This window comes from Chrysemys picta, chromosome 11 (assembly GCF_011386835.1).
Source record: "Chrysemys picta bellii isolate R12L10 chromosome 11, ASM1138683v2, whole genome shotgun sequence".
NCBI classification, from domain to species: Eukaryota; Metazoa; Chordata; order Testudines; family Emydidae; genus Chrysemys; species Chrysemys picta.
The window spans coordinates 63,483,596-63,509,610 of record NC_088801.1 but is presented as its reverse complement, the minus strand read 5'-3'; the positions used below and the strand labels follow the sequence as shown (position 1 = coordinate 63,509,610).

The 26,015-nt window shown below is 45.2% G+C and overlaps 1 protein-coding gene across 5 annotated transcripts in view; it reads left to right on the top strand.

The window, feature by feature from the left end:
* PTH2R (parathyroid hormone 2 receptor) overlaps positions 1–26,015 on the top strand; it is a 99,061-nt gene that overhangs the window by 6,207 nt on the left and 66,839 nt on the right. For all 5 annotated transcript variants that reach the window (XR_010591367.1, XM_005306086.5, XM_024109206.3 and 2 more), the window contains exon 2: positions 21,662–21,764. Coding sequence is in view for 3 of the 5 variants with exons in the window: in XM_005306086.5 (XP_005306143.1) it covers positions 21,662–21,764 (103 nt within the window). In the remaining 2 variants the exon portion in view is untranslated. The remainder of the gene's footprint in view (positions 1–21,661; positions 21,765–26,015) is intronic.

Below are 26,015 nucleotides of genomic sequence, written 5' to 3'. Positions count from 1 at the left end.
AGCTCCTTTTTTATTTTACCCGTTGATCTTGATTGTTTAACAAAGAAAGTGGCATCTTGGCAGTGATTGAGTCATCACAGGTTTCATTCACTTCCTTGCTTGTTCACAGGGTGACTTTCCCTTTAATATTTCTTTTGCCTCTGATGTTCTGAAGAACCCCCTTATCGCCATAATCCCTTGGCTTAGCATTAAATCAGCCTGCTCTTTCATCTTACCCTTTCTAGCTTATCCATATCCACGATAAGGAAATATCCACTGCACTTCCTTTGTGGCTGTCACAGATAGCAAGATAACTTGCATCTTTTTCCTTTGATGTCTCAGTCTCTAGTCATTGGTCAGTTTATTGTTTCCATCTGTCCTTACTGGGCAAAGACTATTTTGGGACTTCTCTACCAGCATTCTGACCAGGTACAAAATATGTTCCTAATGTTATTCTTCCACATAAGCAAGTTCTTCAGTTGACACAGGGGTGAGTTGCAATTATGAGTGGGCCATGAAGACTGTCCACCCCAGTTGTCCATCCTTCTATGAAGATGTCACCACTATGAAAGTTTGGGAACCCCCAGTTTAGGATACTGCTTCTGGAACGGTGGTCTATAAATTCTCATTGGGCTATAGAGCTCTGGCTGGTGAATAAAATATTTTGAGAACAAAAGAGTAGAAAACTGGGATGTCTGGAAGAAATGTGTTCCATAAAAGGCGCTTCCTCTTATGACGTGGTCCTTGGAATGAAATAGCTGGAGAGCCGAGAATCTACTCAGCTAGAAAAGCTGTCAGTTTACGAGAGGAGCAAAGAAGGATATCCATTGGGACTGCCTGTGTTGCTTGGGGATAAGACCAGATCTGCTTCCTCCCTTTATTACTTAGCACAGGAGCTCTCTTAATCAGGCAGGTAAGAGTTGGCTCTTGAAAGCTGGACATACTGTTGGTTGTGGCAGTGGTTTCTTTTAGACCCCCTTCTACTGTGACGTACAAGTTACGCTCAAAAGCCAGCAAAATTGTGCCAACAATCAATGTGATTTGTCTTGCCACTGAGCGAAACCAGCAGTAAGTTACCTTGTCTATATTGATACCATTGATAAATGAGAGAGGACCACTGCTTCAGCTGGGGAATGTTGGCACAGCTGATTTGAACGTAGGGAAATTCTTTTGGCTTTTATCAAGTCTTGTGGTGGTGTGTTTAGTGGGGTTTTTTTGTTTTGTTTTTAATCTCCACCCACTGGAATCCTGTGTTTAAGTGAGAATTTCAGCTTCCATTTTTAAAAGTAAACTTCTAGACCTCATAGGTGTGGAGATATGACCCCTAAAGGTTTAGAATAGAAGGCAAATAAAAATCTCATTATTTTTAAGCCAGTCTCATGATTTTGTAGGGCCTGGCCCATGATTTTGGAAATACTGAGATTTGCATCTGGCCCACAGAAATAAATTTGATCTCAGGTTTGAAACCTGTCACAAACTCTAGCCAGCGTAACCTGTATGCTATATATATATCATGCACAGCACTCTGCAATTGCTAAAAAGGCATTGAAGCATATAATGAGGAGACGTCTAACATAGACATTATCTTGTGGTCTGGCAACTTTTATTTTTTTTACAAGGGCAATGTCTGCATGGAACAAAAATCTTAGAGGCTGCTGCAGTAGAATAAGCAAAAAACCTCCATTCTGTCTTTCTCTGCATTAGCTCTAAGCCGTTATTGGGAACTATTTCATAATTGATGAGGAAAATAGAGGCTACGCTACAGGTGGATGTTGGAAAACTCTATGGGACTTTGCTATATTAAGGCCACTCCCCTCCAGCTGACCCACCTCTTGCTCTGTGTTTTTCCTTTTTCTTCCTAACCCTAATTCCCTCTTCCCTTCCCTAGATAAGTATATTTATAACAGAGTCCTGTTCCTTCATACACAGAGTTCCCACTCACTTCAACAGGAGTTCCATAAGCACAGGAGTATGCCTGGCTGTTGTAGATTGTTAGACTCTTTTAAAGGAGGACTGGGAGGTTGAAGTGGAAATAATGCCATTTAACATGGGGAGTAGTGTGATTAATGCAGTTGTGAGGATGACCTCCAGGTTAGAGGCGTGAGTAACAGGCAGGATGTGAAAACACCACCACCAGTGATCAAGAAAGGAGGCAGGGGGCAGTGCTGGGGTGAGAGGGATCAGACCCTCAGCATTTCAGGGGGGAGGGATAGCTTAGTGGTTTGAGCATTGGCCTGCTAAACCCAGGGTTGTGAGTTCAGTCCTTGAGGGGGCCATTTGGGGATTTAGTTGGGGATTGGTCCCCCTTTGAGCAGGGGGTTGGACTAGATGACCTCCTGAAGTCCCTTCCAACCCTGATATTCAATGATTCTATGATTTCTCACAGGACAGAAATTCCGCTTTGTGGCCAGCTCTAACTATAGCCAAGTTGGGCCCCATTGTGCAGGGCGGTGAATTGGGTTTCTTACTCTGGAATTATAGCCAGTAAATTCCCACCCCAAGCACCCACCATGCCCAACCTCACCTGGCTCAGGAGAAGCCAAACGAGCAATGGATCTGACCATTATTCAGTAGTCCATGAGGAGTAGCCTAGAGCTAAAGGGTGTGGGGAAGCTGGAAGGCCATCTTCCTCTCCCATTTAGAAGGCAGCCCGTAGCCCACACAGCGAGATCTCTCACTAGCAAGTGCCTTGCCCAGTGCAGTGTCCCCGTGTAGCTGCCTGAGCCTGTGCCGGAGTGCGGTGTTTGCACGGTTATCTGTGCATTTCTCTGTGTGCGCACAGGCATGTGATTGAGCTTGTTTGCATCATGGACCCGGAGCCTGGATCTGCCCTTGTGACCCTGATTATTTTGTTGTTGTTTCCCCCTTGTTAATCCCTTCAAGCACTGGAGGGTTCATACTCCTCTGACTGCCAGACAGCCTCGTGGATGGACACACCCTTAGCTCCACCCAATGCCCCTCATGAGCTGTGCTGTAGCTGTCAGTCTTTTTACCCCAAGGTGTGGGCCTCCGCCATTTTGATCCATTTATCCCCACCGTCCCCATCTGCACCTCAGCTCAGAGCTCCTGGGCCCTTTCAGCCTGACGCACACATCTGCCCTGGGCTCCCAGGGGGCTTGGTACCTCTGTAACAAGGCATCCCAACTCCCATAGACACTTGGTGCCCGTCTTCCTGGCTCAGGAGAGAAAGGGCCCACGACTCCTCCCACAGTGGGATTGGTGACAGTTTTCCAAAATTTCCCAATAACCGGGCACTGAAAAGGCAATTTCACAGCAGGGCTGTATCTGATTTCCTCCTCATAGCCCTTCCCACCCTCTCCCACCCCCCAAATTTCCTGCTCTTTGCACTGCTGCTTTCACTTGCTTTCCTCTCCCTGGGACTGGAACCAATGCTGCTCTGACTGCTCCTGCTCCAATTGGGGCTGCTTCTCTCTCTCTTCTTCCCCCAGTGCCTCTGTCCATCTTTCTCCTCCTGTCCAAGATGCTCCAGCTGTAAAGTCTAGCGCAGCTCCATTCTCAGGTCTGTCATTGCCTCGCTGGGTGACCTGCGGTAAATCATATGCCCTGTTTGTGCCCCACTTAGAAATAACTGCAGAGGCAAGACACAGCTCACTTCTGAATCTTTCCAAGTGGATTTTATTGGTCCAAATCAGAGCCAAATGTCTTGTTTGCTTTCCAGTCCTCAGACTAAAGTATCCTGTGCCACAGGGAGAGGGCAGGAGAGACTGAGGTGGCACCAATGACTGTGCCCCTGCGATGGCAGGGAATAGAGTAGGTCGGCTGTGCCCAGAGGTTCTTAGCAGCTGATCCCTGCTCCATGCTGCAGAGGGAGGTGGAAAAAACCCCTCTGACCTGGAGGGAAATTCCTTCCTAACCCCAAATCTGATGATCAGTTTGACCCAGAGCATGGAAGCCAGATTCCCCAGCTAAGCATGGAGGAGCGAGGAATCTCTGTAGTGCTTCAGAACATGGGGCCATCTCATCCGGTGGCCTGCCTCTAGCTGTGCCTAATATCTTTTGCTTCAACAGAGACGCTAAGGTTTGCTGCCCTAGCTTGTGTGTTCTTTCTCTGCGGTAAAGCCATGTGCTTCCATTTGAGCCCTCGCAAGGACCTGCTGTCGTTGTTTTAAACACACACACACGCTCTCTCTCTCTCTCTCTCTCTCTCTCTCCTTACCCCTCACTAACTTGTTCTGATCTGTTCATTATCCAAATGCCTCAAATCCTTTAAAGTAACCCCAAGGAATCCCTCTGTTCTTTCAGTTGCTAGCAGCGCCTGCATAGCGGATGATAAACGTTTAACGCATCTGCCGGCTCAAAGCGTGGTACTTCCCCCGCTCCTGTCCTTTTATCACGAGAGGTGCTGATTGCCTTTCAGGTTCCTCTCTTCCCTTCCTGACTCCCGTAGGGCATGGCTACGCTACAAAATTAAGTTGGGTCCACTTAAAGCCACCGCAGTAATTCAATCGGCTGTTCGTGTCAGTGCTGCCCTTCTTCTGCTGGTGGTGCATATCCCGTAGGTGCCAAGCGCTCCTGATGAGAAGTGGGGCATTGTGGGGCTCTGACAGCTGGAGGGTAGGGTACTGACAGCCATGGAGGGCTGACTGCTGGAGAATGCCCCCCCCCGCCCCAAGATTGAGCACTGGAGCCCCCTCCCAGCCCCACACGGGCTGAGCACCAAAGCTCCCATGCCCCAGACTGACAGCTACCCCTCAGCTCTGCACGGGGCTGACTGCCAGATCCCCTCTCCCCATCCCAGTGGTCAGCCCCACATGGGGCTGAGGGGGAGGCTCCGGCGGTCAGCCCCACACTTACATCACCTGCTGCTACCTTTGCAAGCTGGCACGGGGCTGACAGCTCGCTCTGTCAAAGGCAGTAAAGGTGGATTGTAAGCAATGAAGGGTCTATACAAGTTGCCCTAACTACATCAACCTAGGGCTCTCGTGGAGGTGGAGTTACGAAGTTGATGTAGTGGGCGACTTACATTGGTGGGAGCTTCAGATTAGTGCAGACGTAAGCTGCCTTGGGTCGACCTAACTCTGTAGTGCAGACCTGGCCTTTGTTGTGAAATTTCTGAGGTTTCACTGAGTGTGAAGCAGGTTTCATGTGCACAGCAGTATCATACCACTCGTCCCATGGGATGTCTAGAAAATTGATCTGCATTTAATTTGGAGTGAGTTTAGCGCTTCTGGGAGGCACAAGACTGTCTTGCAGACAAAGGGCTAGATGGCGACTTGAACTAAGTGTCTGGGCAAAGGAATGAGTTTAAAAACAAACAATAAACCACTTTCAGAGTAACAGCCGTATTAGTCTGTATCCACTTAGTCAGTGCATGGGCTACCCTGTATCTGGGGGGGGGATGAGCAAGTGGGACTAATCTTCTGCTTACTGTGTCCCGAGAGCAGGAGGAGGAAGGCTGGAATCTAGGCTGCACCCGCCCCGTGCTCAACCAGTGTGCAGTCGGCTATACTGGTATAATCCAGCAATAAATTGCTACTCCCCTGGGAGCACGGAGGGGTAGGGGAGGAATTGTGACTCGGAGTCACAGTATTTCCAAGAGAAGTGCAGCTTGCGCACCAGCCGTAGCTCAGACTTGTGCCTGACGGCCCAGTGTAGCTCGAAGTTAATCATTTGTAGGGCCCTACAAATTCAGGGTCCATTTTCGTCAATTTCACAGTCCTAGGAGTTAAAAAATCGTAAATTTCATGATTTTAGCTATGTAAATTTGAAATGTCACCCTGTTGTAGTCGTAGGGGGTCCTGACCCAAAAAGGAGTGGGGTGGGGGCGGGGGGAGGGTGTCACCAGGGCCGGCTCCAGGCACCAGCACAGCAAGCAGGTGCTTGGGGCGGCCAACAGGAAGGGGCGGCACGTCCGGTTCTTCGGTGGCGGGTCCCTCAGTCCCTCTCGGAGGGAAGGACCTGGCGCTGAAGAATGAAGTGGCAGTGGTAGAGCTGCCGCCAATCGTGGCTTCTCTTTCCCCCCCCCCCCCCCCCCCCCCGGCCCCGCCACTTGGGGCTGCAAAAACGCTGGAGCCGGCCCTGGGTGTCACAAAGTTATTATGGGGGCTTGCAGTACTGCTGTAGGGGGTTTGCCTTCAAAGCTGGGCACCCGGCCAACAGCTGCTGCTCTCCAGCGCCCAGCTCTGAAGGCAGTGCAGAAGTAAGGGTAGCAATACCTCGACCCCCCTAAAATAATCTTGTGACCCCCCCCTCCCCCCCTGCAACTCCCTTTTGGGTCAGGACCCCCAATGCTAGTCTCCTCCATGAAATCTGTATAATATAGGGTAAAAGCACACAGGACCAGATTTCACAGGGGGAGGCCAGATTTCATGGTCCGTGATGCATTTTACATGGCTGTGAATTTGGTTGGGCCCTAATCATTTGTGTATCCATCTAGCAGGTACAGAGTGCATAGTGACATCTGAGTTCTGTAGACTGTCCTGCTGTTATCTTAGGCCTGTTCTAGAGGAACTACCTCGAAACATGAGGCCTCTTTGGGCCCCAGGCATAGCCAGTCATTGACAATACCATTAAAAGTGTCATTTAGTGCTTAGGGGAACATCTCTCCACTAGGACCTGGACTAAGCCCACCTATTCTGTTCAGATAAAATGCCAGCCAGTCAGGGGTAACAGCTTTTGGTCACTAGAAGCAGTGAGGTCTACTGGTTAAAGCAAAGGATGGGGAGATTTGTGTATGAGCTCTATATCTGACTTTCTTAAGCTGTGTGTGTCCTTGGGCAAGTCACTCAATCTTTTGCTGCCTTAATTTCCCCAGATGTAAAATTGGTACAAAATATTTGCAAACAGTACTGTACCACAAAGGGATATTGAGGCTTAACTCATTGTGAGAACCTCAGATAGGTGCTAAAGAAGTGCAAGGTATGGTGTAATTATTACCAATCTGGGCTAGAGCTGAGCCTGTGAACCAAAGGTGAGTGGTTTTGTTTTGTTTTACTGACACCCTCTGCTATCCGGGCTCACTGGCCCGCTTTCCTGATTAGCTGATGTTGGCTTTTAATGTCCCTCATGTGGAAATAGTGTGTATACAATAGAACATCCAGATCAATACGGAGTTAATTACACCAGCATGGCTATTGGAAATTAATTAGCGAGCTCAGGCTTTGGTGTTAAAGTGGCACTCTACTTTTTACCTAAATGTTCAAATTAAATAAAAAAAGGCCAAAAGGGAAAAAAATTAACCTGAGATATTGATGAATTAAGTCATTGCTAAGGGGTCTGCCTACTGTACCCTTAATAGGAATATGGCATTCCTTTATTATTTGGTTTGTTGATGCCAGTGGTAGTAAGCCCACATTTCAAGAAGAGGAGAATAGACTAGAGTTTGCAAGCCACGTGGCATATGTCAGATATATTTATTGCATTATCTTGGTCTCCAGGCATGGACAAGACTTGTTAGGTCACCCAGGGACCGTGTAGGATTGTTCTCCACAGCAGTGGTCTCCAAACTTTTTTGATCGCGCACCCCTATCAGTAAAAAAATTTTGAGCACGAACCTCCTGCTACACCGAAGCGCAAAAAAAAAAAAAGTGCCGCTCAGACTCCCACCGGAACTGCTGAAGCGCCAAAAAAAAAAAAAAGCGCTCCTCCTGCCGTGCACCCCCAGGGATCCTCTTGCACAACCCCACTTTGGAAACCACTGCCCTACAGCACACTTTCTATTCAAGCTTTATGCCTCAAGATTTAAAAATCAAGTGTTTATATAGAAGCAGGAGCAGAAAGCTGGTCGTTTGGTGGGAAATTAGGTTGTATTCAGTAGTCATCAGAATTACTCTATTAAAACAGGCTAATGAGAGGTCTCTGAAGCATTCAACTTTACTCCCTGTAAGAGTAAGGAATACTTGCCCCCTTAATGCTATAGAAGAGGGCATCTTTCTTCTTGATGCTAGCTGCTGATTAATGTATGCACTGAAGCACAAGGACTGAGACTTATAAATTGTGCCTTACCTACGGTAGAACATCTGTGTGCTGCTCTGCCGACTATCCGACTATCCGTGTCTAATCCCTTCCTCCAAAGGTACCCTCCTGCTCGCTTGAACACCATTTAAAGGAACACACACACACAAAAACACAGGTTAGTGCCGCTTAAGGGTGTATCATGACACATCCCAGCAACAGTTTAGTACTGTAGGTCAAACCTGCTGCTGGAACTCATGAGAGAGAAAAGGTGACTTCTAGCAGCAAGTGTCACTGCTTAAAGACTGCTGGATGCTTCACCACTAAGAGGGAGGTCGCTCTGAGGACCCACCTACAAGCTCTCTTCAGACTGCCGCCAAGGAACCACAGCTCTGGAGTTTGTTGCTTTATGCAGATGGCAAAATGCCTTAGCCTGGAGTCGGTCATGCAATACAGAGACGCTAATGCTTTGCTGCCCTAGCTTGTGTGTTCTTTCTCTGCGGCAGAGCCAGATCTGCCTGATGCAAATTGCTGCACTCCAGAGGTGAGAAATAGTTTGAAAGCTCAAAGCATGTACTGCAATGAAGTGCTGCCTGAGGCTGCTTTTATAAAGGAGTGAGCCTAATGACTGTAAGCCACTCCAAATCCTAAAGGAGCGTACACATCCATGGCACGTAGGACCGCACATGTGCACGGCATAAAAGGAAAAGAGCCAGACCTAGAAGAGGTTATAGTGGTATGACGATGGATAGAATACAAATAAGAAAGAATCAGTGCAGAGGTGGAAGCACATGGTGCCATGGAGAGGTCAAATGAAGAGTGGGCTTTAAGAAGGCACTCGACAGGAATGCACTCGAGCCAATACGGTGGAACCCTCTTAGCAAAGTCACTTCCCCCCCCCCCCCCCCCCCCGAACAGGTTCACGTCAAGCAGATGCCTTCTAGCCACAGCTGCAGTTTGCACATTGCAACATGTTGCGATGTATTCCTCCTCTCCACTGTAAGTGGAGCAACCCTGTGTGGAAGCTCACTGCAGGTGGGCGCTGCTCCTGCCATCATAGATTCAAGTGCCATACTGCGACTGATTCTATGCACCAGAGATCCCCGTGAGCTCAGCGGAGTTGTGGGTGTGCAAGGAATACGGGATTAGGATTACGGCCCAGATTGACACCTCTGCCCACCGCTATGAATTCAGATGGTTGTAGGTCCTGGCAGAACCTGGGCTTGTGTCAAATGAGTTACATCCTGGATGAATTTGAAATCAGTGTAATTATTCCAGTGGTGAATTTGGCCCTGTGAGTTTTCTGCTGTAGTTAGGGAAGCAGCACACACAACAAGATCACAACATCCTTCATTTGAAATCTGGGGCGAAAACCGAACAGACTTTGGGCGGTGTGTGCGTACCTCCAGCAAACCAGTATAAAATATCTTGGACCATCTTAGCGGCTTTTGACTCTGCACAATCGTGCCCACTAAATTTCTGCTCTGCTCTGACCAACTGTCCCCTGCAAAGCGAACAAACAGGACGACCTCAAAAACATGTCTGAGAGAGAACTTTTGGGACAATGAATGTTAAGTGGATTTCCTGGCGAATACTTAGGGAGAGGTTAATATAAATCCCCCGCCTCCAGGTATACAAAAATCCAGCCTTTTGAAGCTATGCCCTGAGGCGAGGGTCATTGTCTGCTAATATAGAAGGCCAGAAGCAGAGGATGATTGCTGATTACCTGTTCCTGGAGATCAAAGGTCGAAGTTGTATAAGAAACAGGCTGATCTGCCCAGTCTTGGTTCTGGTGCAGAATCTGGGACAGTTACATAGGCGCTGACTCTGTGGGTGCTCAGCACCCACAAGTCACAGCTGTTTGGAGCTTAGGGAGAGGCTTGGGGGGAAGGCGGTGGGCAGGGGGTGGTGGCATCAGGGAAGGCGGCCGGAAGAGGCGGAGTGAAACTGAGGGGTGGAGGCCTCAGGGCGGAGTGGAGGTGGAGCAACCCCTGGGAAAAGTAAAAGTTGGTGCGTATGGACAGTTATGAACTTGTAACTACAGAGAACCTTGTTGTGGGATTGAAGGACTGACCCCTACCAGAGTCCAAGGCTAGAGATGGAGTGACCTCTGGTAAGCTTTTTTGGAGTGTGTGTGTGTGTGTGTGTGTGTGTGTGTGTGTGTGTGTGTGTGGCCTTTTATTTATTTAGTATGTCTTTTCTGTAATGATTTCACTTAAGAAGTGTGCTCGCTTAGAAACCGCTGTGCGGTAGCTTGTGACTGACAATTGCTGGCCTATTTAGGCCGTCTAATTTACTGGGAATATCCCAGTGTAAGGCTGGGAACTGTGCAGCCTTTAAAAAAGCTGGTCGCAAGGGGGAGAAATTCAGGTCTCCACCCAAGAGAGATGGTGGCTGGGAGCTATAAACTTCTAAGTGGGTGCCCTTGCTAGATCGTGGAGGCAGAATACAGGTGCAGTTACCCTGAAACTGACACCAACTTTACGGTTGACCAGTAGGTAGAAGGCCCATGTGACTTCTTCTATCCTGAAATGTACCATTAATTATCTGGTCTATTCTGGCTATTTGCAGCTCAGTCGTCCCACTGCTTCATATATATATATTTTTTAAATTTTGAATGGCGTCAAGTATCGGGGGTAGCTGTGTTAGTCTGTATCCACAAAAAGAAGTGGGTTTTTTACCCACAAAAGCTTATGCCCAAATAAATCTGTTAGTCTTTAAGGTGCCACTGGACTCCTCGTTGTTTTTATTTTGAATGTTCACCAGTTGTAATGGTTATAGCTCAGTGATAGTGCAATACAATGTCCTGAAATGAAAAAGTGCCCATCTCACTGTTGGCATCCAGAAAGAGCTTTTGCTTATAAAAACAACCCTTCTAGAGCAGTGTATGATGTTCCGATGTTCTCCCACTTTCATGAAATACAGAAGAAAATGCAACAAATTGAGGGATCCTGCACAGTATTTGGTGGCTAGAAAAACTTTTATAGACTCTGAATCATCAAACACATTGAAGACTAACTGACTTCCAGTTTGCTGGATGAACTGAATTTTTTCTTTTAATTGTTTTGGGTTGGCCTAAAATGAATTTTTTTTTCCGAACCAAAAAAGTGAAAACATTCATTTCAGGCTGAACATAATGTTTTGTTCAACCTGAAATGTTTCATTTCACATTTGAACTTTTATGCATTTAAAAAAAAAAGTAAAATTGAAGCAAAATTCAGAAAAACAAAATTTTTTTTTTTTTTAAACGGAAACATTTCATTTAGAAATTGTAAAAATGAAACACTTTTTGACTTCTCAGAATTTTGTTTTTTGACCAAAATAATTTGGCAAATTTGACACACATTTGCAAAATGTTGGTCAACCCAAATCTGTATTTTTAGCACACACACAAAGAGTTCAAAACATTTGTCACCCAACTCTAATTGTAACTTAGAAATTGCTTCCAGTTAATATTTCACAGTCGCTTTCAACTTACTCTGTCTGAGTAGTAACTAGTATTAATTACTGTGACTGTAGTCTGCCCTGGATGGTGAAGCCAACTTTCCATTATAAATGCCAACTCCTTCACCAGAATGACACTAATATCTCTGAAATAGCCCATGTGTGATCTTCTGTCATATTAGGAGTCTTGTGACTAATGAGGCAAATCAGATGAGATGCTTTGGAGAGAAGAGGGCTAAAAGCAAGGTGCATAATGAGAACACGCCCAGTTACGTTAGAAAGGATCATTTAAAAAAAAAAAAAGTCGAAAGAGTTGCACACCCTTGTTCTTTGGGGTATCAGCCTGACCCTGCCAGCAGGTAGGGGATCTTGGGGGACAACTATTGCACTGGTGGGGTGCAAAATAAACTTTATTAAGAAAATGCAAAAATGGAAAATTCAGTAGTGAGGGGTACGGGGTTTGTTAAGGTAGACAATTGGGGAGGGGTTTCTTTTAGTAAATAGTGGGGTACAATACAGTGGGGTCCAATACAGTTGGTAACCAATTAACACTGAAGTATAAATGTAACAGGTAGCTAACCGTTCCTATGTAAAGGGTGTGTCACAGCAGCATATAACCAACTAACAGTTCTGGGTAAAATGTGTTAAATAACCAACAACTCTAGGTAAAAATATGTGACAGTGGTGTGAATGTAAAATGTGAGGGGTGTTAGAGAGAAAAAGGGTAACCAAGGGGGTTTTATGCTAGACTTCAGTAATACAATTGAGGTTTGGCAGCAGCAGGAGTGGGGTGGGCACGGGGGGGAAGGGATTAAAAGAGAGAGAGGCAGTGGTAGAGGAGTGAGGTTGGGGGATGGGGGAAGAGGAGTACGTGGTGGAGCAGAGACTAAAGGCAGAGGTGCTGCGGAGGGAGATTTAAACTCAGGGAGACACAGAGCAGACAGGCTGCAAGTTTAAACAGCAGAGAGACTGCAACGAGTGACTGGGAGCTTGGGGGGGAGACACGGGCAAGCTTGGGGGGGGGGGGTTAGGGCAGTGGGAAGACAGACTTAACCACAATTATACAGAACACAGTAAAATCTTATCTATGATCTAACTTAACCAAGGCTACACAAATTAGCAAGTAACGGAACACAATGCAACAATTTTTTTAAAACCTAACTTACAGAGCACAATACAAACAATTCTTTAAATCTAACTTAACCACAGCTATGCAAAATGAAATTACAACTTCTCTAGACTAAGAACCTGGTTCTAACAGGTGCATCTTACACTATGCCGCTGCTTTGATCGGGAGGGAGAGCAGTTCCGGAGGGCAGAGTGGTGTGTGCCCAGGGTACAGCCCCCGGGGGGGGGGTTAACTAGTGGTGGCTGCAGCAGTGGGGTGGCTGCAAGCCGGCAGCCCAGGATACAGTCCAGGAAGGCACAGCCTAGCAGCGGCACAGGCTTATTTCCAGCAGCAAAGGCGCTGCAGAGCAAGAAACAGATTACAGATACAGACCAAGGAGTTAGCTTGGGTCTGTCTGCTGGGGAAACAAGGCCAGCAGCTAGGAAGGGGGAGTTTGCAAGAGGGAGGTCTCACCAATCCCCAGGACAGCAGCAAGCACAGAGTCGGGAACGGCAGTAGCATCGGAGGATGGAGAGAGGACTCAATTCGCTTACAATAATCAGGAGATCTCCAGGCACAAATTTTGTTGTTCGTGGGAGGGGAATTCAAAACGGGGGTATGCTCAAAAACAAATGAGAGCGGGGAGAGGGCCCCCCAAAGACCCCTAGCTGATCAGACCAGGTGGCAAAGCAAGGACCTTCTCTGAGGTCTGATCAGAAAATGTCCGGCTTTAAAGGCAAACTCAGGCAGTTTCCCACTAGTACTTTTGATTGGCTCCTCTTGATACAGGGGAGGAGAGAAGGCAGGGAAAGGCTGCAGGTAAGCATAGGCATGCCTGGGCATGTTCTGAGCCACAGGTATGACTCCTATGCTTAATTAGTTGGCCACTTCAGGTCTTGCATTTCTGGGCAGCGCCCCCCACACCGAGCCCGGGTCTGAACAAAGGAACCAAACAAAGAAGCAAGAAGCCCCCTCTCTAGGCAGAGCAATGGCTCCAGTTAGTCTGTACAAGCCATTCCTATGAATAGGGCTGTGACTTTAGTGAGCACAATGGCCAGGAGGGGCAGCCACACAGGACAAACAGAAAGGAGAGGGGAAAAAGGAATGTAGCAGGGGGACAGCTGTAACAGACACAGCCAATCTATAACTGCTGGAAGTTAAGAAGTAATGTTCCTTGGGGGCAGGTTATCCAATAATTGCACAATTTGGGGTTTGTCTCTGCCGCTGAAGCCTTTAGTAATGGCCACTGTCAGACACAGGATACTGGCCTAGATGAACCAGTGGTCTGATCAAGTGTGGCAATTCCTATGCTCTTATGAGTGATCGGTCTGGTTTCATTTGTATCTGACCTCCTTTTCAGCACTTTCTCTAAAATCCTCTTGAATCTCGCCAGCAGTTGAATGCTATTTTAATATTTCATAAATGGCCTTTTCTAATGGAGTCCATAGCCATGTACAAAAAGTTTTTTGTCCCCTTTTGAATCTCATTTGTCTGTTGGATCATGCAAAAGTTGTCAGCAGCACCTTCCTCTGTGGGAGCTCACTCCAATATTAATCAAGCTCTTTTGGTAACTGTACTGTATGCCTAATTACATAAAGGGCAGCTACACTCCAATTCGGTTTGAGCTGTGAGAAGCATATTTCTCGTTTGCTACTCTAGAGAAATTACCATTAGGTTTTCCAGGGAATGAAAGTATATTGTTCTTTACCCTTCAGAACTGAACCAATATTTTTATAATCTTAAAGCATATTTCCTAGGCAGATCTGGGACTCAGAGGAGAAACATGGCAAATAATCTTCTAAAGCTAAAGGTTGTGGTCCATTGGCTTCCCCCTCTCTGTGTCTCTCTGAAATGATTAAACATTTACAGCACAGGTGGTTTCAAACTCAGATGTAAATTACCACATAAGATTCTCAGTGTGCCTACTTAATAAGTATTCATGAATGCTTTCTGGTCATGAATTACTCTCGCTCTGATTTGCTGTTCCCAGTTCACTTTCAAGCATTTTTAAGCATTTGCCAAAAAACACTTACAAATTATACATATATAAAGCATAACATTAGCACTAGTGGACAAATAGTCCTTAACATCGAGGCTGGACAAATTCCAGGGAAAAAGCTGGGAAAATCCATCCGACTGCCGTCCCACAGGGGATGGTTCTATTCTGTCCTAATGCGTATAGTTAAATTGTAAGCGCTTTGTATTTTAGGCATCTGGTCAGCAAAGCATTTAAGCACTTGCTCAAGTCCCACTGAAATTTAATGAAATGTAAGCATGTGCTTAGAAGACTTGTGAAACAGATGGTCTTTAAGCACATGCTTACGTGCTTTCCTTTTACTGAATAACAAACAACTTCCTGTAAACTATTGCTCCCCAATCCTGCAAAGCACTTGAAGTCAAGCGGCTCCTTAAGTGCTTTGCTGGATTATAGTCTCAAGTATTAAGGGCAAGATTGTGCAAAATGCTCAGTGTGGTTATCTTAAAACAGAGGCTTGTTGTAAGCTTGCTCTGTGAGAAACATTGCAGAATATAGTTGGTGGGGGAAAGAAAGGGCCTGATTCATCATTCAATAGCCTCATCTAAAGTAGGAGTCTCCACTAAGGTCAATGGGCCACATCGTCAGCTGGCGAAAATCAGCCTACCTCCATTGCAGTTCCATTGGCTGATTTACACCATCTGAGTATCTGGCCCAAGTCAGTTCTCACAGGAAGCAGCACCCAACTCTCTTAAAATAGGAACATAAGAATGGCCATACTGGGTCAGACTAAAGGTGCATACAGCCCAGTATCCTGTCTGCCGACAGTGGCCAATGCCAGGTGCCCCAGAGGGAATGAACAGAACAGGTAATCATCAAGTGATCCATCTCCTGTCGCTCATTCCCAGCTTCTGGCAAACAGAGGTTAGGGACACCATTCCTGTCCATCCTGGTTAATAGCCATTAATGGACCTAATCCTCCATGAACTCATCTAGGTTTTTGTTTGTTTGTTTTTTGGGTTTTTTTTAACCCTGTTAGTCTTGGCCTTCACAACATCCTTTGGCAAAGAGTTCCACAAACTGACTGTGTTGTGTGGAAAAAACACTTCCTTTTGTTTGTTTTAAACCTGCTGCCTATTAATTTCATTTGGTGACTCCTAGTTCTTGTGTTATGAGAAGGAGTAAATAACATTCCTTATTTACTTTCTCCACTACAATGATTTTTATAGATTTCAATCATATCCCCCCTTAGTCATTTCTTTTCCAAGCTGAAAAGTCCCAGTCTTATTAATCTTTCCTCATACTGAAGCCGTTCCATCCCCCTATCATTTTTGTTGCGCTTTTCTGAACCTTTTTCAATTCCAATATAAAACAAGGGAGTGAAAACAATTGAAAAGTCCCATGGGCTTTGAATAGAGCTGTCAAAACAAGATGCTAGTGATAGTGTCGTGGTGAAAATATGTTGTATCTGTCAGAAATAAAATGCAACTGAACTGGCTGGTTGGAGAACTTTAAAACTGTGTGGACTTAATGAACTGAATTATACTGATGTGAAACTGACTTCCTGGGGTGAAATCTTGGCAAAGTGGATGGCAAAACTCTTACTGGCTTCAGTGAAGTCAGGATTTCACTCCAATCTTTTTTTTTAATCTGCAGCTCTGTCTTTTTTTAAAAGTATATTTGAAGTACAGATTGAGGGATGCAGAACTCCTTATTCAAATAATGAATTCCTTATATAGATTCAGTGATGACCAAACGAAGCACATTTTTACTTTTCCTTAACAAAATGGAATGATTGAGAACCATGTCAGATGGACAGCCTGGAAGGACTGAACATAGAACATCACAAGGGGCTATCGTTACAGCGACATCACCTGCAGTAAACCTTGTCTCTGTCAGTAGTGCAAGCTTCCCCAGGTTGCCTAGATGTACTTCGCAGCTGAATTGGAGGGAGAGGGGAAGAATAGCCGGCTGGCCTCTCGGACAGCACTACGAACATTTGCTGCTTAGTACCGATTAGGGTTGATGAGGTGTTTTGTTGTGTGGCTACCTGTTCACTAAGGATAGGGCTTAAATCACCACCAGTTCCCTTTGAATCAGTGACCTAGCACAGAAGTGCCCTTGTAAATGGCTTGATCCACCAGGAAGACCAGTGAAAGGCCAATATGACTCCATCAGGATGTCTTTCATGACAGAAAGATTAAAAAAGGAGTCCTACAAAAAGTGGAAACATGGATGAATTGCTGAGGAGGAGTAGAGATGTATTGCACATGCCTATAGGGACAAAATGAGAGACACCCAGCAAAGGTCAGAAAAAACTATAAGACGAGGTTCTTCAAATACAATAGGAGCAAGAGAAAGGCAAGATAAATTGTAGAACCTCTACTTAAGGAGGAAGGAGAGCTGATGACCTCAACCAAACTGAGGTATTTAGTGCCTATTTTGCTTCAGTCGTCGCTAAAAAGGCTAATGGTGACCAGATACTCAATTAATGTCAGCAACAAGGGGGAAGGAACGCAAGCCAAAGTAAGGAAGAACAGGTTAGAGAATATTTAGATAAGTTGATGTATTCAAGTCGGCAGGGCCTGGCGGAATTCACCTTAGGGTATGTGAGGAACATGCTGAAGCACGTTCGGAATCATTAGCAATTATTTTTGAGAACTCCCAGAGGATGGGGGAGGTCCCTGAGGACAGGAGAAGGGCAAACATAGCACCTATCCTTAAAAAGGAGAACACAGAGGGCCAGAGGAATTCTAGACCAGTCAGCCTAATTTTGATACCTGGAAAGATACTGGAACAAATTATTAACCAATCAGATTGTAAGCACCTAGAGGATAATAGGGCTAGATGTAATTAGGCTGCCAAACCAACCTAATTTCCTCCTTTTGAAATGGTTACTGGTCTAGTGCATTGTGGGGAAGCAGTCAACATGATATAACTTGGTTTCGGTAAGGCTTTTCACAGCCCCCCATGACATTCTCTAGATTAAATTACTATAAAGTGGATGCACAACTGGTTGAAAGATCATACTCAGAGTAGTTATCAGTGGCTTTCTGACAGACTGGGAGGGGTGTATCTAGGGGGTCCACATGGGTCAATCCTGGGTCTGGTACTAGTCAATAGGTTCATTAATTACTTAGATCAGTGGTTCTCAAACTTTTTTTCCGTGGACCATTTGAAAGTTGCTGAGGGTCTTGGTGGACCACTTAATAATCTTTCCAAATGTTGTTTGTACCGTTAGCTAACTATTGTAATGCGCTTTGGATAAAAGCGCTATATAAAACAAAAATGTAACAACATTTTTTTGGTTCTACAAATAAAAGCACACAACTCGTATTTTAATATCAGTAGTCTTACCTTTCTAATGCGATGGATGTGCTCTCTCTCCCCCGCTGCAGCAACCCCCTAGCTGGGCCTGGCAAGGAGGGGGGTGTCTCTCCCCCTTTCCCCCAGCGCAGCAGCCCCTGAGCTGGAGCTGGGAAGGAGGGCCGTCTCTTCCTGGCAGCCACAGTCCTGTAGCTGGGGAAAGTCGCTGCTGCCGTAACCCTGCACAACCCAAATTCCCCCCATCTCCTCTTCTCACCCCACTGCCCCCTCCCACCTACCCCCTATTTCCCCCCCAAGGCCACCACCTCACCTTACATGTGCATCTTCTCCAGGGTCCACGCCTGCGCGGCTCCACTAATTAGATGGGTGGTCCTTCATTTTCTTGTGTGCAGCTGCCCAGGCGCGCACCTTAGAGGGAACTATCCATGGACCCCCTGAATGGAGCTCGCGGACCACTGGTGGTCCCTGAACCACAGTTTGAGAACCTCTGACTTAGATAAGAGAGAGGAGTATGCTTATAAAATGCTAATGGCATCACACTGAGAAGTCTTGCAAGCATAGTGGAGGTCTTTGTCCATGGCTAGGCTTTTAGGCAGGGATCCTGGATCAGGAGGGGCCAGGGGGCCAAGGCCCCATCACTTTTTACTGGTCATAAGGGCGAGCGACAGGGTGGAGGAGACAGAGAGAAGCAAGCTGGGGGCGGGGCCTTGGGGGGGGGGGGAGGGGGAGAGAGGTGGCAGGCGGGTAAGGCCTCAGGGAGAAGGGGCGGGGCCATGGTTTGAGTGCCGATGGCCCCCTGCTTTTAGGCACTTCAATAATACAAATAACATGGGTGGAGCTTGGGCATGTGATTAGCTTAGCCCTCAAACTATTAAGATCTATATTTTCACCAATACTGCTTTCAAAGAGATTAGAAATTTATCTTGGGTGTAGAGCTGGGCAAATAAGTTTGGGCAATTCTTGGGGGGGAAAAAACTTGGGGGTCAAATTGAAAATGGAATTTTCCACGTTTTTGATTAATCAAAAAGTTTAAAAAAAAATAAACACCAAAAACCCTCAACTCAGGTTGGGTAAAACGTTTCATTTTGATCTTGATCATTTTAAACACTTCAGTTGTTTAAAATAAAATTGAAGGAAATTCTGGAAAGAAAAGTCATTTCAGACAGAAAAAATAGAAACGTTTTGCTCAGAAACTGTTTAAAGAAAAGGGGTTTTTTTTTGGGGGGGGGGGGGAGAGGGGAAGGTGTGGGGGGGTGTTGGAGTTTTTCTTTTTAGAGTTTAATTTGACCAAAACATTTTGGCAAAACCGACACAGATGTACAAAATGTTTCACTCTTGCTGAATTTGCTTCCCCTTCTTCCACCCACCTTGAAAAATGTTTCAGACACGCACACAAAAAAAAACTTTTTCCAGATCTACTTATGTAACCTTAAAAAACAGCATGCCCTGGTCCTTCATCTCCTACTGATAACATTATTAGGGTCTCTTTCCCCTAAGTGAGTAGTGTGTCTTTTTAGAAGATGGCTGAGTGCTTCAGGTAGATTTGGAGAAGGATTAATATTTTTACAGTGCTTTGAAAATGCTATTGTAAATGCTAAGTGGTGTGTGTTGCCATGTGAGGGTCCCAGAGTGTATCGAAGTTCTTTCAAAGCCACCCTAATGGTGAAGGTGAGGATTTCCCCCAGGACAGTGGAATTCTCAGTAGCTTTACACCACCCTCTCCCCCAGAGCTGTAACTAGACATTTTAGCATCTGGGGCGAGCAAACGTATTTGTGCCCCCTGCTGGTTTGTTTGTTTATTTATTTTGGCATTTCTCCATCCCATTTTTCTGCCCCCGTGGCTTTGCACCCTGAGCAGCTGCCCCGCTCGCCCTGCCCTAGTTAAGGCCCTGTTCTCCCCTATACTTCAGCAGCGGAAACAGGGTGTGGAGATAGAGGGTGTGTGCCTGAGTGCCGCGTGGTATGGCCAGACCTCATTGGTGGCTCATAGGGAGCTGTTCCTGTTGGTATAAACTTGGTCTGATTTATCGTATTTGGATAAAGAATGGGTTAAAGCAGCAGTGGGATGGGGTGAGGGAGAACATGAAGTATGGTCTTTCCATAGCTCTTACTTTTCTAATATTTTTTCCTTTGACACAAGAAAAGAAAACCGATGTGAATTTAAGATTTACCCACTGGGAAACTGGCACAAAAAAAGGACCATCTTGTATCGAACTAAATTACATATGAGCTTTGGGAGAGACATTTATTTTTGATGCGGATGAGGCTGGGAAATGTTTAGAAGATCAGCTTATGAAATATTCAGGGGAGGATAACAGATCTGTAGATAAGGGTATTTTGAAAGAGACAACTTATTTGCTAGGGCTGAGCTGGCAGGTTAGGTAAAAAGCTGAGCCCATCTGGTTTCAGTTGAACAAACTCCGCTTCTGAGAGTTTGGGTTCAGGAGACTTGACTAATGTCCCCCTTACATTTGCATATGCAGGGGCATGCATTCAGTGCACTATGCTTTATAAGAGGGAAGGAGAGTGGTCTAGTAGGTCAAGTGTGGAAGTCAGGAGATCTGGCTGCTCTGCCACAGACTTCCTGTTTGACTTTGGGTGTGTCACTTAACATGGCCTCATTGTTCCTTTCCATAAAATGGGCTTAACACCTGCCTCACCAGGATGTGTTAAGTCTTATTTCACTAATGTTTATAAAGGGCTTTGAGAACTTCAGACAGAAGGTGATACAGAAGGGCAGAGTATTATTCTGGCATTAATTATACACGCTTCTAGCAGAATTCACTCATTCTCCCCCCAACCACCCGCGCCTGAGGACCTGTGCTCTAGAAAAGGCTTTGAAGTGTGTGGAAACAGCCTTCTGAAAGTATCCCTTATGCAGAGGGGACTGCCTATCTGGTGTAGTGCTTGTGTCAAGGTTCCCTGTTCTCAGCCCTGGTGTAGAAGATGGAGTGGCAGTGTAAAGAGGGTGGATGGAGAGTGTGACCAGAATGCACTATGTTACAACTAGTCTGCTTTCCAGGGTGCATAAGGGGAAATGGGAAGTAGAGTATAAATCAGAGCAACCCTTAAGATGCTCTAACACAAGGGGACCAAGGAGGAATATCGTGAGTGCAAAGAAGGCTTAAAACCACCTTTTGTCTACCACCACCACCACCTCATCCTCAGCCCAGGCACAGGAACGGAGTAATTGAGAATTACCCTCCTCCCCACTGTCTGTCCCAGCAAGTAGTACATAGATTATCAGGGGGTAGCCGTGTTAGTCTGTATCCACAAAAGCAACGAGGAGTCTGGTGGCACCTTAAAGACTAACAGATTTATTTGGGCATAAGCTTTCGTGGGTAAAAAACCCACTTGTCTTTAAGGTGCCACCAGACTCCTCGTTGTTTTAGTACGTAGATTGAAAGTCAGGTATTGACTGTGAACTTAGGATGCTGCTAGTGGCGTATCTAAATCTGCCAGAAGTTTTTCTCAATGGCTACAGGGGAACATGCCTTTTTGAAAATGCTGACGTGATGAGAATGTTAATCAGTAAACTGGTGGAATTAGAGTTGTGGGAATAGCCAATCTTTCAGTTTGGTGGCAGAACTGCAAAATTGCAGAAAAACTAGTTTTGGGTCAACCTGAAATGGAACTATTTACATTTTTTTGGTGACATGAATTTTTTGCAGGGGGAACTTGTCTCAGATCAACCAGTATGTAAATTTACCCCAACCCCAAATTTAAAACAAGTAAAATTCAAAACAAAAATGTGTCAATTTGTAAAATGGAAACATTTCATTTTGAAAATGTTAAAATGCTTAGAAATGCAGGTCTTGAAAATTAACTCTTTTAGAGCACTCCCATTAAAATACAGCCAAGGGTCAAATGATCCAAGCAACATCATTCCTCACTTTTTTTCCCCCCACACACAGGTGGATTCTGATGACACGATTACCACGGAGGAGCAGATTTATCTTCTCCTGGAAGCCAAAATCCAGTGTGAACTGAACATCACTACCCAACTACAAGAAGGAGGTGAAGTACCTGAGCAACTGATTTCTTTCTTTTCCCTACAGCAGCAGTACTAATGGGGTGTCAAAGCTCAGGATATCAATGCAGAAAGATCCCAATTTTTTTCTTCAGCATTTCTCTTAATTAAATCAAGTGTGTGTGTGAAATGTGCCTTTAATAGACATTCCTTATTTCTCTTTCTCTCCCCATTTATCTCTAAGACTCAAGCAGACAAGGTTGCACATAGGCTGATGCTTCAAACTGATCAAGGCTTTTGAGCCTTCTTTGATATCTGTAGTTAGTGAGGTTCCAGTCACTGGAATTCATTGATGTGCATGAGATGCCACGTTCTCTTCATAGTTTGTTTTATTATTCTACATTGCTGTAGAGTTAAGCTTAAAGGTGAGCTGAAAAGTGTTTTAAAAAACCTGCCTTTTTTGCTCTTTTGGGAGAGATTTTATCTCTGCTATCATGAACGTCCAGTTTGATCTTTCCTGGTTTGCTAGGTCTCAGACATCTCTGTTGTTGTTGTTGTTTATTTATAACACCTGAATTGAAAGTACCAGGCTACAGAATCTTTAACAAAGCTTTCTTTTGTCTAAAATGTTAGCCATTGAACTTAAATAGTTGTTAATTAAGACAAATCAAATATCAAGACTTAAAATCCCTTCTTCTGTCAGGTGATCAACTTTTACTTTGCTGGCTCTTCTGACATCCCAATAGCTGAGCAAATGGATTTAAAAATTTTTTGTTTTTGTTTTTGTTTTTTGTTCAGAGCTGAACTGAAAAATGCAAAGTTAAATGTTGTGTAGAATCCAACTAAACACTTTGTTCAACCTGAAACAATTGCGGGTGGGATAGTTGTCTTTCGCCCTTTTTAATTAACTAAATTTCTATATGAAACACCATTTCGAAATGAGAAGTTGAAATGTTTCACCGTTGAAATTGCTGAAATGAAATGCTTCATTTCAAAAGGTCAAAACCTTTTTGTTTCAGAAGCAGTGAAACAAAATATTCCAAAAAAAATTTTTTGGCTGAAGTTACTTGCCAAATTAGACCCGAATGTGTGTGTGAATATTTGCCCAAAGCAAAATTCACCCAGCTCTAGTCATCACCATTTCACTAGTGCTGCATTTTTCATGGAGAGTTCTAGCCAAGTCAGAACTTGAATTTCTAGGTTTCCTGATTCTTTTCCTACTTACACTAGTGTTACCTCACTATAACTCTGTTGGCTTCACCAGTTGAAAATCTGGCCTCTAGAATTTAGAAAAGATCTGCTAGTCTATCTCCCTGTCACTACAGGATGAATTCCTACAAAACACATATCCGTGCGCTCTGCACCCTATTTTTAAAAAACACCCCATATTGTATAACCCCATTTACATGAAATGCTTCAAAGACCTCATAAATAGCCCATGAAAGCTTATGCTCAAATAAATTTGTTAGTCTCTAAAGTGCCACAAGTACTCCTCGTTCTTTTTGCATAAATATTGAGATACTCTTGGGAGTGATTAGAGAAGAGATTTATATTGGAGTAAAAGGAGTTTTGGATAAAAGGGAAACCATAAAATTAGCCTTTGCTTTGTTTTCCTTTGGTTTTGTCTAAATAAGAAAACATGTCTTCTGTACATACATATTATTACTGTCAGTAACTATGTCTTGTTATGGTTGCTATTACAATCTCACAAATAATACTAATGCCAGTTGTAATAATAATAATATCACTAATAATAGTAATCATGGTTTCCATGTTTTTTGAAAGAAGGATGAGTAAGAAGAAAGACAGCTACACTACTACATTTTTTAGAATATTGTCTGTAAATGCCACTGCTTTTTTTTTTTTTAAAGACATATAATTAGTTTCATCGTGAAATGTATGAAGATTTCGGGCGAGATCATTTATGGTGTTTGTTTAGAGGAAATTGGCAAGTTAATATTCAACTGAACATAAAGTATTTTTTTCCCTTCTACCAGATAATGTATGTGAACTATTTACATGTACGAAACAACTCTCAGTGAATGAAATACTTACCAAAGCCTGTTTTCACGAGAGTGCCACAAAAAGTCCAATGGCTTAGGTCATGTGAGTTACAGTAACACACAAACATTTCTGTCGAGATGCCACAGAAAAATAAATATTAGGTCCTGAGATGAAATCCTGGTTCATATTTCACGACAGTACTTAAACATGTGCGTAAATCAATCCGTATTCCAGAAAAGATTTAGGTACATCCTTAACTTTAAGAACACGCTGTACAAAAATGTGTGTAAGTGCTTCCTGAATAAGGATGCTTTCTTTACAATGCTGTGCATTTGAAAGAACCCCGTTCTTAGGAAGTGGTGTTTCTCCAAATTTACACTAGTGTAACTGAGATCAGTGTCTGGCCCTAAAGCTTTATAGAATGAGTTAAAAATAAATATTTAAGAAGCCCCGAAGTTAAGATTTTTCTTTGATCTGCTTTTTTGGTGGTAGTGACCTCCTGTAGTGGACCTGAAATAATATATGAGCCTTTTATACTTATTCTTAATAGTGAAGTCCCTGATAAGTGTGATTCTTAATGGATGAAACATGTAATGACCTGGAACAATCTTTAACCACGCACAAATTACTGGATCAAAAGTTAATCAGATTTTACGTTTATTCAAACGCCAACACCTTTTAAGCAGCCAAATATAATTGGGTATACTTTGTTCTGAGACTAGATGTATTGAGCCAGTGAATGAAGGGTAAGACAGTTGGTTGCTATTTCTTTAATAGAATAATTTCAATTATATTTCCAGAAAGGTTGTTGAGTCTCTGTTCTGCACTGATGAATGACATGTATTTCTCACTGGGTGAATAAAAGAGGCAGGCTAAGTGATGTGGAGAGTTTAAGGCCCGGTCTGTACTACAAAGTTAGGTGGACATAAGCTGCCTTCCATCAGCACGTGTCTACACTTGAATTTGTCTCCCACCAATGCAAGTACCCTGTTGTGGTGACACAGTCACACCGTGGCATAGAGCCACGGTTGATGTACTGAGATCAATGCAATGTGCACGTAGACACTGTATGTCAGTCCTAACAGTCCTCCAGCAGCTGTCCCACAATGCCCGACACTGACCGCTCTGGTCACAAATGTGAACTCCACTACCCAGGGGGGTCAGGGACAACGGAAGCCTCTCTTCCTTCCACCTTAAAACCTTGTGAATTTTTGAAATGCCTTTTCCTAATTGCCCAGCTTGATGAGCGCACGTCTCAGCTCTCTATTGTTATGTGCAACTGCCCAGCTGACCACGCCGGCTACATGCTCCAGATGCACTCTGGCCTGGAGTAGAAAGGAGATGTTGGCTCTCCTAGGCCTGTGGGGAGAAGAGACTGTGCAGGCACAGCTAGGGACCAGCCATAGAAATGTGAACGTCTATGGGGAGATTGCACGGGGGATGCAGGAGAAGGGGCATGACCATGACCGGCAGCAGTGCCGCATGAAAGCCAAGAAGCTGAAGCAGGCATAGCAGAAGGTCAGGGAAGCGAACAGTCAATACAGTGCTGAGCTGCAGACCTGCCCCTTTTACAAAGAGCTGCATCCCATGCTTGGTACAGACCCCACTTACGCCCCGCACGCCACTGTGGATATCTTCACGGAGCTGAGTCACAGGCCCATGACGTGAACAGCGAGGAGGATGGGGGCAGGGGGAGACATGCGTCGGGGGGCCCAGCTGTGCTGCAAGCCAGGACCTGTTGGAGACTCCACCACAGATCAGTCAGCCCCGGGGGTCGAGCACAGGCAAGCCTGATGCAGGGGAAGGAACCTTGGGTAGTTGGTGTAACAGGGCTGGCTCTGGCTTTTTTGCTGCCCCAAGCCAAAAAAAACAAAAACAAAAAAACCTGTGGGGTGGCCAGAGCGCTGAAGCAAAAAAACCCGTGCAGGGTGGCTAGAGCGCGGGTGCAGGGGTACTCCCGGCGCTGCAGACGTGCCCCGGGTAGGGGGAGGGAGCGGGGGCAGAGAGAGAAGGGGGGTGGCCAGGGCTTCAGCGGGGCGCTCACCACGCGGCCCCTTCCACCGTGCCATTTGCCAGGAGGGCTCCGCGCTGCTCTGGTCGGCGGGGAGGGAAGGACGCAGGATAGCCTGCCTGGCTTGCTACAGACCTGACACCAGCTGGGGCAGACGGAGCACTCAGCCCGCTCCCAGCAGAACCCCTCCTCCGTGCCGCCGCCCCCTACAGGGCTGCTGGAGTGGTGAACCAAAAAGAAAAAAACCTGCGGGGCAGGTGAAGTTAAAAAAAAAAAAAAAAAA